Genomic DNA, 13,499 nt, shown 5'->3' with positions numbered 1-13,499 from the left:
CTTGGACCGCCCGGGTGTGCTGCCGGGGAAGAAGGCTCCACGTGCGGAGAGAGGGGGTGGCCTGCTTACCTGTGGCCGGAGAGAGGGTGGTGTGAACGGATCGGATACGGGTGGTGTGGTCGAAGTAGCTGTCCATGGAGAGAGGGTGGTGTGGGCGGAGAGAGGGGGTGGCCTGCTTACCTGTGACCTCCACTCCACCACCACCCATTCGGTTGGGCTCCATGTCCATGGGTATGGTGATGGGCCCGCAGGCCGCCCAGCGCTGGTGGGTGGTAGGCTCGGCTCGGGATTCCCTTCCGCCGCCCTACGCGCCTAACACGTCCCCGTCCAGATTCATCCACCCCTCTTCCCCTTCGTCTTCCGTCCGCTCCGCCCAATTTCCCCTTCTCGTCGTCACAACCGCCGCCCATCCCGGGCTTGGATTGGCCTTCCCCCGCTGCTGCTGGTAGGTAGCGAACCCCTTGCTCTCTTCGCTCCGACGGATTTACTCGTTCCGTTTGTCTCTGGTAGAATCTGTTCGCCCGCCGCTGCCATCGAATCCGTTTGTCTCTGGAGCAGCGGCGGGGGTACTAATACCAGTACAATTTTCCGATGGTTTTTCATGTTCTCAGGTGGGTGGATTTGTCCTTGACTGCCCGGCGCCCCGCCCGCCCGCCCGCCCGCAGGCCGCAGCAGCAATGGACGATGGGGACTTGGATTTCTCCAACCCGGACACGTACCTGTGCCCGGCGCTCGGCACCGACCCCGCCCAGCAGCTGCTCCATGGACAGCTACTTCGATGAGATCCTCAAGGACACGGAGCACCACGCCTGCACGCACACCCACCCCTGCAACCCGCCGGTGCACGACCTCTCGCACACCCACACCTGCGTCCACGTCCACACCAAGATCGTCGCCGCCTCGCCCGGTGACGGCGCCGAGACCGCCGAGTCGCCGTCTTAGAACAACAACAACACCGACAACAGCAACGCCGCCTCCAAGAAGCGCCCCTCGGGGAACTGCGCCGCCGTCAGTAAGTACCGTGAGAAGAAGAAGGCCCACACCGCGTCGCTGGAGGAGGAGGTGGTCCACCTCCGGGGCGCTCAATCATTGGTGTTGTCATTGTTGTTATCCATTTTCCAACTAGCCTGTGTGGGCCAAGCTTTTTCAACATTTGCTGACATCCCTTGTCAAAAAAAAAACATTTGCTGACATCTCTTCTGTTGTCGTCAAACAGGAAAGATTTGCGACGCCGTGGAGGTGGCTGGAAAGAATGTTTTGTCCACATCATCAACTGTGACGACTGGGCTAGTGTGTCACAAGTATGTGTGTGTGTGACATTCTCGATTCTCCACCGAAGAAGATCCCATATCCTGCATCATACTTCTCATCATCTTTTTTTTTTTTGAGAATCGAGTGTTAGTTCGTCTTGATGGACGCGAGTAGACTAACATCCCTTGCACTGAATTTGTTGTCTTGCAGGTATGGAGACAAAGCTGCAGCCGCAACAAACGAAGGGCTGGACGCCGCCGGCCACGCCATCGGGACGGCGTGGGCCGTGTTCAAGATCCGGCAGGCCTTGAACCCCAAGAGCCTCCTAAAACCCACAACGCTGGCCACGTCCACCATCAAGGCCAATGTCGCTGAGCTTCGCGCAAAGCACGGCAGCAAGTAGTTCATACCTGCCGTTCCCGTTCGTAACTGCACTGATCCCGAGAACGAAGGATGTGCACCAGCACCAAGGGGAGAGAGATGTTTCCAGTCCAGTACCAGCGAGCCTTTGAGCCTCATCTCGTTCTGTCATGCTGCTGCTGGAAGCAGTGCATCCATGTCATGAGTCGCAGCGTTCGCTTGTAAATTTGTGTGCGCTGAAAGCCAGAAACTGAAAGCTTACTGCTCTAATGATGGTGCCCTTCTCATGCCGATGTTTCTAAAGCTTTTATTACTGCTGTCTTTTCCTCGAGCTTTATCATTTGTCGCCGCCTCACATCTTTGGCTCCTAAATGATGGCTAAAACCTACTTTTAGCCCTTGAACTATCACGATTGTCCGTTTTTGGCCTCTGTACTTCAACACTCGACAGCTTCGGTGCTTCCAACTGTTCCAACCATGGCATTTTGGGCCATATCATTCAACTGTTTTTGAAGCCGGTTCACCACGTCAACATAGGTCTAAATACAATGTGAATGGCTCTTTTTGGAACGTAGAAATTTTACATGATTTGTACATGATTTTTACATGAATCAAAGTTAATTTTACTAAAAAATGTAGAAACAGATAATCTTCTCTATTTCTTTAAGGATGCGGGAGTGGGAACTGATGCTTCTTTTAGAAAATCTTTTCAAAATCTATAGGTATAGAAAGCGATATAGGAGATCTGCTGCAACATCTTTATATCCTAAAATACTAGTTTTTAAGATAGCAGATTGGATAAGATATCTGGCGAAAATGCTCTAAGGGAATGTTCACTGTTTAGGTATCAACTCGCAAGTCGTATGCCAAAGTTTTGTATCCATTAATTTCTGCCACCAAAGACTTATCTTTATAGCTTTATAGTAACTCGATAAGAAACATTCCAAAAATCGTATAAAACACCACTTGCATTCCTAAGGTCCAGTACTGCTTTACCGTGTTTGTTCAACGAGAGTTCAAGGGTAATTACAACATCACGATGAGTCGATGACTGCGCGTAGACGGTGAAAGTGAAACAACGACCAGCCCAGCCGCGCTCCACCATCTCCACCACCACCCATTCGGTTGGGCCCCAGGCCCCGTGGGTGGTAGGCGGTTCGGGATTCCCCTCCGCCTCCGCCGCCCTACGCGCCCAACACGTCCCCGTCCAGATTCATCCACCCCTCTTCCCCTTCGTCTCCGTCCGCTCCACCCCTTTTCCCCTTCTCGTCGTCGCAACCGCCGCCCATCCGGGGCTTGGATTGGCCTTCCCCCGCTGCTGCTGGTTGGTAAGGACTAAGGAACACCTTCCTCTCTTCGCTCCGGCGGATTTGATTTTGCTCGTTCCGTTTGTCTCTGGTAGAATCTGTTCCCCCGCTGCCTTGAATCCGTTTGTCTCCGGAGCAGCGACGGAGTACTAATACCAGCACAATTTTCCGATGGTTTGTCATGTTCTCAGGTTGGTGGATGTGCCCTTGACTGCCCGGCGTCCGACCGACCGCCCGCACACCGGCGCGCCCGCAGCAGCAATGGACGACGGGGACCTGGATTTCTCCAACCCGGACACGTACCTGTGCCCGGCGCTCGGCACCGACCCGCCCAGCAGCTGCTCCATGGACAGCTACTTCGACGAGATCCTCAAGGACCACGCCTGCACGCACACCCACACCTGCAACCCGCCGGTGCACGACCTCTCGCACACCCACACCTGCGTCCACGTCCACACCAAGATCGTCGCCGCCTCGCCCGGCGACGGCGCCGAGACCGCCGAGTCGCCGTCTGAGAACAACACCACCACCGGCAACAGCAACGCCGCCTCCAAGAAGCGCCCCTCGGGGAACCGCGCCGCCGTCAGGAAGTACCGTGAGAAGAAGAAGGCCCACACCACGTCCCTGGAGGAGGAGGTGGTCCACCTCCGGGCGCTCAACCAGCAGCTCATGAAGAAGCTCCAGAGCCACGCCGCGCTCGAGGCCGAGGTGGCCAGGCTTCGCTGCCTGCTCGTCGACATCAGGGGTAGGATCGAGGGGGAGATTGGCGCGTTTCCCTATCAGAGGCCGGCGGCGGCGGTCAAGAACGTCGACCTCGTGTCTAGTGTTGACCAGGGAAGCTTCCTCGGTGGTGCTGCGGCCCAGGTTACCAACGCCTGCGATTTCAGATGCAACGATCAGATGTATTGCAACCCTGGGATGCAGGGCGCTATCAGTGGTCAGGTGTTGGGACAAGGCGCCTGTGATGTTGCGAGTATCCAATGCATTGGAAGCAACAAGTCTGGATCCACTAAGCCAGTATCTGCTGTCTGCTTTCCAAATGTTGAAAAGAAGTGATGGTATGTAACTTGCCTTTCCTTGTTATACTTTTAAAAACTCCTGTCGATCTGCTACATAGATTAATTTCAATTATCATTTTGTTAGCAATCCGTAAATGCATCTAAACTCATGATTGTATTTTTTTCCCACAACGGTCGAAACCGAATTTCATTACGGCATTATGCACGTAACTCGTGATTGTATTGCTTAGTAGCCTTTTGTTATCTATAGTCTTAGCTGAAAAAGAGTATAACTCGACTCTTGCCACCGAGCCATTGTTTTGTGGTTTCATTGATTTGCTGAAGTCTGGCTGAATGCAATTTTGAGTGAATTGACATCTTATTGTGAATGAAGATCAGATTTTCTTTTGTTCCATCTTGTCAATCCAGAGCTAGAGTTGTAATGGTCTATATTTCAGCTGGATGTCTTGTACCCCTTTAAAGGCATTGCTAGTCTTGTTGACACACCAGAAACTAAGATGCTCCATATGGATCAACAGGCTTGTAGTGGTCAATTTCTCAGCTGGATGTCTTTAAGGTGTCAGAAAATTCTTTTAACCTTCATAAGTCCCTTTACCTTTATGTTGTCCTTTGCACTCAGTTCAGTAATTGTCTCAAAGTGCCAGAACTAGCCAAATAATTCAACCAAGTACCAAGAACAAATGGAAATATTATATTTTCGTGCTGTCTTTTTTTTTCCTTGCGCATGTTGAGGATGGGCGGGTGGTTGGGTTCAGAGTGGGTATTGTGATATTGTTCTCTGTCTTCTTGTCGTTATAAGAAATAGCAGATTGCCTCTGTCAAAATGGCGATGGGCAGTACAATACTTTCTATGGTTTTGCACGGATTATCTATCATAAATAGGGTATTAGAACCACCACATGTTTTTCTTTTATGTTAGTTTTCAATAGTTTGTTGTGGTGAATTGAGAGATAATAAACAACATTGAACAATCAAGGGATTCCATCAATATCTGACTATCTGTACTTGCTGGGGCTTATAGATTCAGCATTTGTGGGTTGCTCATTTCGTCATATTTCATCTTGCTAGATATGCTTCCTGCTAAAATTCTAATAGCCTTTTCCTAGGCATCCCAGCTGCTACCTGCGAGCCATGATATGCTTGAATCATGTTGGCAACAATGTTTTCAGGCCATCTGGTCGCTATGGGACCGACCAGGAGACTAATCGCGATTAGTCGTCGACCAGGCCGATTAGTCGACCCTGTATATCAGGATATATATGGAAATTATTTCCTACTCCCAGGGAGTAGTTACTCCCATGTGTATATCTCTAGATTTAGGGCGTATATGGCCCGACGAAATGTATGTCGATGGAGTATATCATCATACTAGACCATCTAGGGTACTATGTATGACAAGTATGTATGTATACTTAGAATATATGGTTATACTTATTTTATATGCTACTATCATAGTATTATATAATATATTAAAAAATATGTGCTCTTTTGAATTTTTTTTCACATAGTAAAGATCTGGAGTATCTTAATATTAGGATGTCAACATACTCAAACTGATAAATAAGTATGTACACATACGCAACGTGATTTATTGATTATGGGAGTAACTACTCCTGGGAGTATATAAAATGCACCCTATATATATATATATATATATATATATATATATATATATATATATAGTATACACAATAAAGCAAGCATCAAGACTGCATTAGTGTTTAGCTGGTGACACTAATGCAGTCTTGATCTTGACGCACCTGAACAGCAGCACTGCTGCAGTAGCAAAATAACTAACATTTAGCAGACCATAGCAGCCACACAGCCAGCATATTACATAACCAAATTAGTTCAGTACAGATAAGCTAAAGTGTTCCAACACAAAGTCACAAACATTGACATTCAATAGTCCCACATGTCCGCCCAGTTAAACAGGCCCAAAAACAGAGTAACCAAACTGGTCGTCCCTGCCCTAGTCGGACGACTAATCATGATTAGTCGTCGACTAATCGGACGACCAGCTTTCTGGTCGAGCTAATCGAGTCGGTCCTCCTAATCGAATACCAGGGATTGACCACGACGACCTGAAAACATTGGTTGCCAGCAAAGGAAATCAGGACACTACATTTTGCACGCTAAAAGAAATAGCTGGGGCCTCTATGCAGGGATCCTGATTCAAGGTCTCATGGTACCGCACAACAGTTATGCATGCATTAACTGTCAGCTCTAAACCGGTGTTCTTGACAGCCGGTGAGCTTGCAATCGTCAAATGCAAATCACAGAAGCACTCAAACACAACGTAAACACTTGGGACACTGGGTTTGGTGCTGCGAACTGCAAGCAGCGTTTTCTGTTCTTTCTCTTCTCTATTTATTCAGAGTTACAGACTATCAGGACCACTCAGTGGTCAGGCGCGCACCGTGCGGCGAGCACGTCCATCCCCGTGCCCACGATGCCGCTCAAACACCGGTCATCCTCAGGACGTGCGAGCTACTCCCGCTGCTACTTCTACGCGAGATGGCAACCACAGATCAGTGCTCATCCGCATGCAAAACTGAATAAGAAACATGCAGTCCTAACTAACTGAGCCAGCCAATGCGCTAGGATTACTACTAACATTTCTCCTCCTAATTCTTGCGCATGGCCTGAATGTTGATGATGCCGATCTTGGACCGCAGCTCGCAGAAACGAACACGCCCCAAAGCCTTCGTCAGGATGTCTGCCAGTTCCTCAACAGTCCCAATGGACTCAAGCATCACCCGGTTCTCCTCAATGCATTCTCTGATGTAATGATATCTTACGTCGATGTGTTTACTGCGGTCATGGAAAACTGGGTTCCTGCTCAGTTGAAGTGCAGACTCACTGTCAATTTTCAGACTGAAGGCCCTGCTCTTCTCACCTCTGAACTCGGCAAGCAGACGGGCCAACCAAACAACCTGGCAGGCTGCAGTGGTGGCAGCTATATACTCGGCTTCACAGGAAGATAAAGCCACCACCTTCTGCTTCTGAGACTGCCATGTGATGATGCTGGAGCCGAGGAAGAAGATGACTCCTGTGGTGCTCTTCCTTGTATCAATGTCACCGGCTAAGTCACTGTCACTATAGCCAATGAGATGAGCTTCCTTCTTCCTCTGATAATGGTAGCCAAAGTGCAAAGTTCCAGCAACATATCTCAGCACCCTTTTGACAGCCACCATGTGCTCTGTAGTTGGGTTCTCCATGAACCGACTAATGTACCCCACACAGTAAGCCAAATCTGGCCTTGAATTCACCAAATACCTGAGAGAGCCCACAATGCTCCTGTATTTTGTGGCATCAATAGAAGGAGCAGAGCTGGACTTACTGAGTTTCAGTCGAGGTTCCATGGGGGTATGGCTTGGATTGCACCCTTCCAGCCCAGCAGTCTGGAGTATCTTCGCAGCATAGGCACTCTGACAGACTGAAATTCCTTCTTCAGACTGAATCACTTCCAGTCCAAGATAATACCGGAGAAGGCCAAGGTCGCTCATCCTGAAAGTCACCTTCATCTCCTCCTTGAAGATGCTGATGTCGCCTGGATTGCCACCGGTGATCACCAGATCATCCACGTAAACGCCCACGATGAGACGCCGTGCGCCCGCACCGCGGAGGTAGACAACATGCTCTGATGTGCTTCGCATGAACCCGAGTTTGATCAGGGACTCATCGAGCTTGGAGTACCAGGCGCGCGGGGCTTGACGAAGCCCATAGAGAGCCTTGATCAGGTGCAGCACCTTCTTCTCTTGATTCTTCACCACGAACCCCGGCGGCTGCTCGACGTAGACATCCTCCAGAAGCTCACCGTTCAGGAAGGCGGACTTGACGTCCATGTGATGGACTGCCCACCCTTCACTTGCAGCGAGCGCGAGCAGCAGCCTTACTGACTCCAGGCGAGCCACAGGCGCGAACACTTCATCAAAGTCAATGCCTTGGCGCTGCACGTATCCCTTGGCGACGAGCCGGGCCTTGAACTTGGTGACGAGCCCGGCTTGATCCCGCTTCGTCTTGAAGACCCACTTGAGGCCGATCGGGCGCACGCCTGGTGGAGGATCCACGAGCTCCCAAGTGTCGTTCACCTCAATGGAAGTGAACTCGTCGAGCATGGCATGGCGCCAGTTCTCATGTTGCAGCGCCTCCTGGAACGTCGTCGGCTCAGCTTCATTTGCAAGCAGCAGCTGCTCCTCCAGTTCACGTGCAGCGAGACCCGGCGGCGTGGCCGGACCGAGCACGTTGTCGACGTTGCGGTATCGCAGTGGGGCGTCGTCGTCGTGGTCCGCGTCCAGCAACTGCGACGCGCCGGTGCCTGGTGGTGACACGAACTCCACTAGGTCCGGCTCAGGCTGAGGAGGCGTGCCCGGCGTCACGCTCCCAGCGCTGAACACTGGCGAGGCGTGAACCAGCGAGGCAGGTGATGAGGAGCTCCCAGCACCATGTGCTGGTGAAGCCTGGGCTGGAGACGCTGGTGGTGTCGGAGATGTGGTAGCAGCTCCGCTTGACGTAGTCGAACTCGTCGATGCCGTCGTGGTGGCTGACCCGGGCAATGGCAGGTGTTCGACCGTGAAGTCACTCACCTCGCTGCGTTGCCCCTGGGTCCAGGACCACTGCGCCGCCTCCTCGAACACCAAGTCCCGGCTCACGTGCACGCGCTGAGACACAGGGTCATAGACCCTGTACGCCTTGGAGCCGGGTTCGTAGCCAACGAAGATTGTACGCCTGCTTCGATCATCAAGTTTCTTCAGGTTAGGCGTTGTCACCTTCATATGCGCGACGCAGCCGAATGTCCGCAGGTGCTGGACGCCAGGAACGCTACCCGTCCAGAGCTCGTAGGGGGTCTTGCCACCCACGCTCTTGGACGAGGAACGGTTGAGCAAGTAGACGGCCGTGGTGACCGCTTCCCCCCAGAACTTGCCGGGGAGCCCTTTCGCCTTGAGCATGCTGCGCGCGGTTCCAACGACGGATTGGTTCCGCCGCTCCACGACGCCGTTTTGTTGTGGCGTGTACGGCGCTGAGTTGACGATGAACACCCAGCTCGGCGCAGTACTCGATGAAGTCGGTGGCGGCGAACTCACCGCCGCGGTCAGTGCGCAGGGCCAGCAGTTTCTTGCCGCTCTTGCGCTCAGCTGCTGCTTGAACGCGCTTGATTGCGGCAGCCGCAGCATCCTTGGTTGGCAGCAGGCAGATCCACACATACCGTGAGTAATCGTCAACAAGCAACAGGAAGTACCGGTTCCCGCTTGGGGTAGGCGGCGTGATTGGGCCGCAGATGTCGCCGTGAAGAAGCTGCAGTGGCTCCGTCGACCGTCCCAGAGCTTGCTGAGGGAACGGCGCACGGCGCTGCTTGCCGACGAGGCAGGCGTCGCACACCTGCTCCACCTGTGACATCAGGGGCATGCCACGGACGAGCCCGTCCTTGGCCATCTTCCGCAGCGCCACGAAATGCAAATGGCCGAACCTGGCGTGCCATACCCAGGCTTCTTCCTCTCCGCGCGCCGCCAGGCACACCGGTTGTGCTATGTTGACGTCGAGCACATACAAGCGTCCTGGGCTGCGGTGGATCTTGGCCAGCAGCCGGCGCTCCTCGTCGCGCACTCGCATGACCCCGCTCTCAACCAGCACCTGGTAGCCGGACTCGTCCAGCTGACCGGAGATAATATTCGCGGTGAGGCGGGGAAGGTAGTAGACATTGTCGATGGCGCGATGTTCCCCCGTCTTGCAGGAGAAAAGGACGGTGCCGACTCCCTCGATGCGCGCTACGGAGCCGTCGCCGAACCTCACGGAACCAGTGACGCCGGAGTCGATGTTGGAGAACGCGGACCTTGCCCCGGACATGTGGTTCGATGCGCCCGTGTCCAGGACCCATCTCCTGGGATCCCGGTCGCCGGCTTCGTCAAAGACGGCGAACACCTTGCCCTCTGTGAGATGGAGCTGGTTGTCGGCGCGGATCGGTGGTGGAGTCGCCGGTCTTGGCTCCGACGGCGGCGGCTGCTCGATTTGGGGAAAAATCCCCTCCGCAAGGAGCAGAGTGGACTCGTCATCCTGGGCCATGTAGGCCTGCTCCAGCTTCTTCTTGCTCCTGCAATCTTTGGCCCAGTGGCCTTTCTTGCCACAGGTCTTGCAGGCATCATCGCTGACGCCTTGGGCCGAGTTCGTCCCGGCCCGCTGCTCGTTGCCGCCGCCACCGCTGCGTCCACGGTCCCTGCCGCGACCGCGTCCTCGTCCGCGACCGCCGGAGCTCGAGCCGCCCCGGCCAGCCTCGCCGTCTTTCTTCTTGTACCGCTCCAGCCATTGCTCCTCCGTGAGCAGGAGCTTGCCGGAGATGTCTTTCGCCAGTGACGGCTCGTCGTCGGTTGCCGCCTTGAGCCGCCCGGTGACCTCCTCAACAGAGAGCGTGTCGATGTCGAGGAGGGTCTCAATTGAGACGACGAGCTGCTTGTACCGCGGACGCGCGACGCGGAGATACTTCGCCACCACCTTCGGTTCCGGCTCCGGGTCTCCGAGGATCGCCAGGCGCTGCACAATGTTGGACAGTCGCAAGGCGAAGTCCTCGACGGACTCCCCGTCGCGGAACGCAATTTGCTCGTATTCCGCGCGCAGGCTCTGCGCAGTCGACTTCCGCACCCGGTCGTCGCCGATGCGCATCGCCCGGATTGCCTCCCACGCCTCCTTGGCTGACGGCTTGGTCGCCAGGGTGGGCACCATCTCCTGGGGAACGCCGGAGCAGATCGCCTCCAGTGCGCTTCGTTCGTCGTGGAAGTCGACATCTTCGTCCTCGACTGCTTCCCAGAGATGACGGGCTTGCATCTTCAGCTTCATCAACAGCGACCAGGAGTTGTAGTTCGTCTTCGTGAGCTGCGGCCAGTTGCCTGAGCCGCTCGTCTCCCGGACCACGCGCTCGACGACGACCTCCTGTGGGCGCCGCGTTCGTGAGCGGCCACCGCGGCGAGTCCGCGAACGACGCGGTGGTGATCGTCTTGGAGACGGCGAGCGCGTTGGAGTCTTGCTGCCGGAACCGCTGCCCTTCTCCTTCGTGGCCGACGGCAGCGTGCGGCCTCGGCCCTTCGGCGACACCATCGCGACGTGCTAGGTCCTCCTCTTACGGCTCTGATGCCAATTGTCAGCTCTAAACCGGTGTTCTTGACAGCCGGTGAGCTTGCAATTGTCAAATGCAAATCACAGAAGCACTCAAACACAACGTAAACACTTGGGACACTGGGTTTGGTGCTGCGAACTGCAAGCAGCGTTTTCTGTTCTTTCTCTTCTCTATTTATTCAGAGTTACAGACTATCAGGACCACTCCGTGGTCAGGCGCGCACCGTGCGGCGAGCACGTCCATCCCCGTGCCCACGATGCCGCTCAAACACCGGTCATCCTCAGGACGTGCGAGCTACTCCCGCTGCTACTTCTACGCGAGATGGCAACCACAGATCAGTGCTCATCCGCATGCAAAACTGAATAAGAAACATGCAGTCCTAACTAACTGAGCCAGCCAATGCGCTAGGATTACTACTAACATTAACACCTCCAATTTTTCTCTAATCATGACTAAAGATGAGATTCCTGGCAATTCCAATTTTGTCAAATCCATAGCTAGAGTTTTATTTTCAACTGGATGCTTTCTACATTTTCAGACCTCCTAAGTCATTTGTGGCTGGTTGAAAAAATAATATTACCCATTTTATCATTATCTTTTTTACACATTTCATTAGTTTCAAGCACCAAAACTATTTGAAACATGGAAACGACTTAACCTGGGTTTCAGCCTGTTAGTATTCAAGGCTCAAGCCATGGTACATCTGTTTTAACCTAACAGAGTAGCTCTTGTTTTCGACGTAGTCCTGTATGTAGCCGCTGCCTGTAGCTGAGCAAAAGCAGGAGGGAACATTTTGTCATTTTTCGTACCTGCTGCCAACGCCTGCAGTGCGCCACGCCCACACCACCGCTGATGCTTTGAAAGATATTATATGGCTTAAGTTTATGGGTTAGATTTACTCTCAGGGAGAGTCAACCGACTTGTCTTAGTCGTGATATAGTGGGTACTCAGGTGACTACATTCGACTTTACGACTTAAGAACTGCTTAGTTCTTTAGGTGATACTTTTTAAGATCGTGCTTGGCCAACTTATCAAACACAGGCTTCTGAATATAGGTTTCCATATTTTTGTTCTCGGTACTACTTTCCTTGTCAATCTAGCTTTGACCTGTGACCGAGCCATTTTATTGGTGAACTATGTTACCATAAAATAGTAAATTAGGACACTACATTGTGCATGTTTCAAGAAAAAAAGAGACAATGTTGTGCACTTGAGAAAATAATAATTAGGACATTATGCCATGGTACCATATAGCAGTACTATAGACATCAATAACCTCCAAATTTTGATACTTCTGAAGAGTATTTTGTTTCACAGTGATTTCGTATTAGCATAAGTAGCTATTGGAGATTGTAATACTTGGGTTGGTGGCTGGCCTTTTTTTGGGGAAAAATTGTGATATCTCCCTGTAAACTGTGTGTTCTCAGTTTTGAAGGCAGTTCTTTAGGTTGTACCATTTGTGTATCTTGCTGTGCACCAGTTTTCCTGCTTTATTTTGTTTATTAAGCTGTTTTTGTTATGAATTTTAATACAATCTTTTTTGTGGTATGTCCATTTGATTTTTCAATTACTGGGCTGTAGTAAAATTGTTGGTAGAATTTGTTACTGAATGTAGCTATTGCTCATATCTTACAATGGAACTTATTCAAGAAAAAAAAAACAGAAGATGATGTCTTATTCTTCGAATAGTTCTAAGTCGTATCCATCTGATAGTCAATAGCCCCGCCCCCCCCCCCTTTTTTTTTTGCATGATTTACAGCAAATAAACCTGATAAAAAATGGTGGCATTTTATTATTTGCCACCATTCCCGCTGCTAGGAACTTTTCATGTTCTAAACTCACAAGTAACACCTGTTCTATTACTCTTTTTTCAGGACTCCCGACAGTGTTTATGGTCTCTCCTTTTCAGAGACTGCTGGGGCTTCCCGTTCTGCCTCAAAGGAACGCTGTATAAACTGCTAGCTCTTCTATGTAGGATTGCACTGGTTCAAACTGCTATGTGTGTGAGTTCGTCGCCCATGATGCTTCTATGGTGCCTGAGGCGATTCAAGTTTGTTAGCTCTAGAGCTGAGAGGACATCCTCGTTTATTTTCCTTAGTTCCCAGATGCTCTCTGATCAAGTGCAGAACTGGACTGGGTCTGAAGGAGTCGAACATGAACTGGTTAAAATTTGGCATATGTGGTTTAAGACAGCTCAGATTTTTGTAGAGATCTCAAGTTTAATGTGAACCCCGTTGCCTATGTAGATGCATCGTTCGCGAAATCCCCTGTGTGGGTGCCTTGTGTGGGTGCCATGTCTCTCTGCTGCTATGTGCGTGATCCGAGGTGTTTTACTTTCATTTGCAAGTAAATAATTTGTTGCATTGATTGGAATTTGCATGGGAAGTTTAATAACTCTAGCCCTGACAATTCTGATGTATCAGCAATTCTATCTCTTACCCTGTGATGCTGTTAC

At 51.7% G+C, this 13,499-nt stretch overlaps 1 protein-coding gene across 4 annotated transcripts; it reads left to right on the top strand.

Moving 5' to 3' along the window:
* Positions 1–381: 381 nt before the first annotated feature.
* Positions 382–13,289, top strand: LOC136520544 (basic leucine zipper 23-like). 4 transcript variants are annotated; one of them, XM_066514102.1, is made up of 3 exons: positions 382–449; positions 3,109–3,975; positions 12,919–13,289. In XM_066514102.1, the coding sequence occupies exon 2, from the start codon at positions 3,179–3,181 to the stop codon at positions 3,971–3,973; it is 795 nt and encodes a 264-aa protein (XP_066370199.1). In that variant the 5' UTR covers positions 382–449; positions 3,109–3,178; the 3' UTR covers positions 3,974–3,975; positions 12,919–13,289. The 4 variants fall into 4 exon arrangements, with proteins under 4 accessions (XP_066370199.1, XP_066370198.1, XP_066370197.1 ...); XM_066514101.1 differs by lacking the exon at positions 382–449 and adding an exon at positions 2,753–2,934; XM_066514100.1 differs by lacking the exon at positions 382–449 and adding an exon at positions 2,753–3,008.
* Positions 13,290–13,499: the final 210 nt, after the last annotated feature.

This window comes from Miscanthus floridulus, chromosome 18 (assembly GCF_019320115.1).
Source record: "Miscanthus floridulus cultivar M001 chromosome 18, ASM1932011v1, whole genome shotgun sequence".
Lineage (NCBI taxonomy): Eukaryota > Viridiplantae > Streptophyta > Magnoliopsida > Poales > Poaceae > Miscanthus > Miscanthus floridulus.
Note: the sequence above shows the minus strand (reverse complement) of the source record. Positions and strands in the feature narration are given on the sequence as shown.

What these genes read in the sequence shown, in the direction of transcription:
- LOC136520544 (XM_066514102.1), top strand. Translation starts at nt 3,179, where the DNA reads ATGGACGACGGGGACCTGGATTTCTCCAACCCGGACACGTACCTGTGC.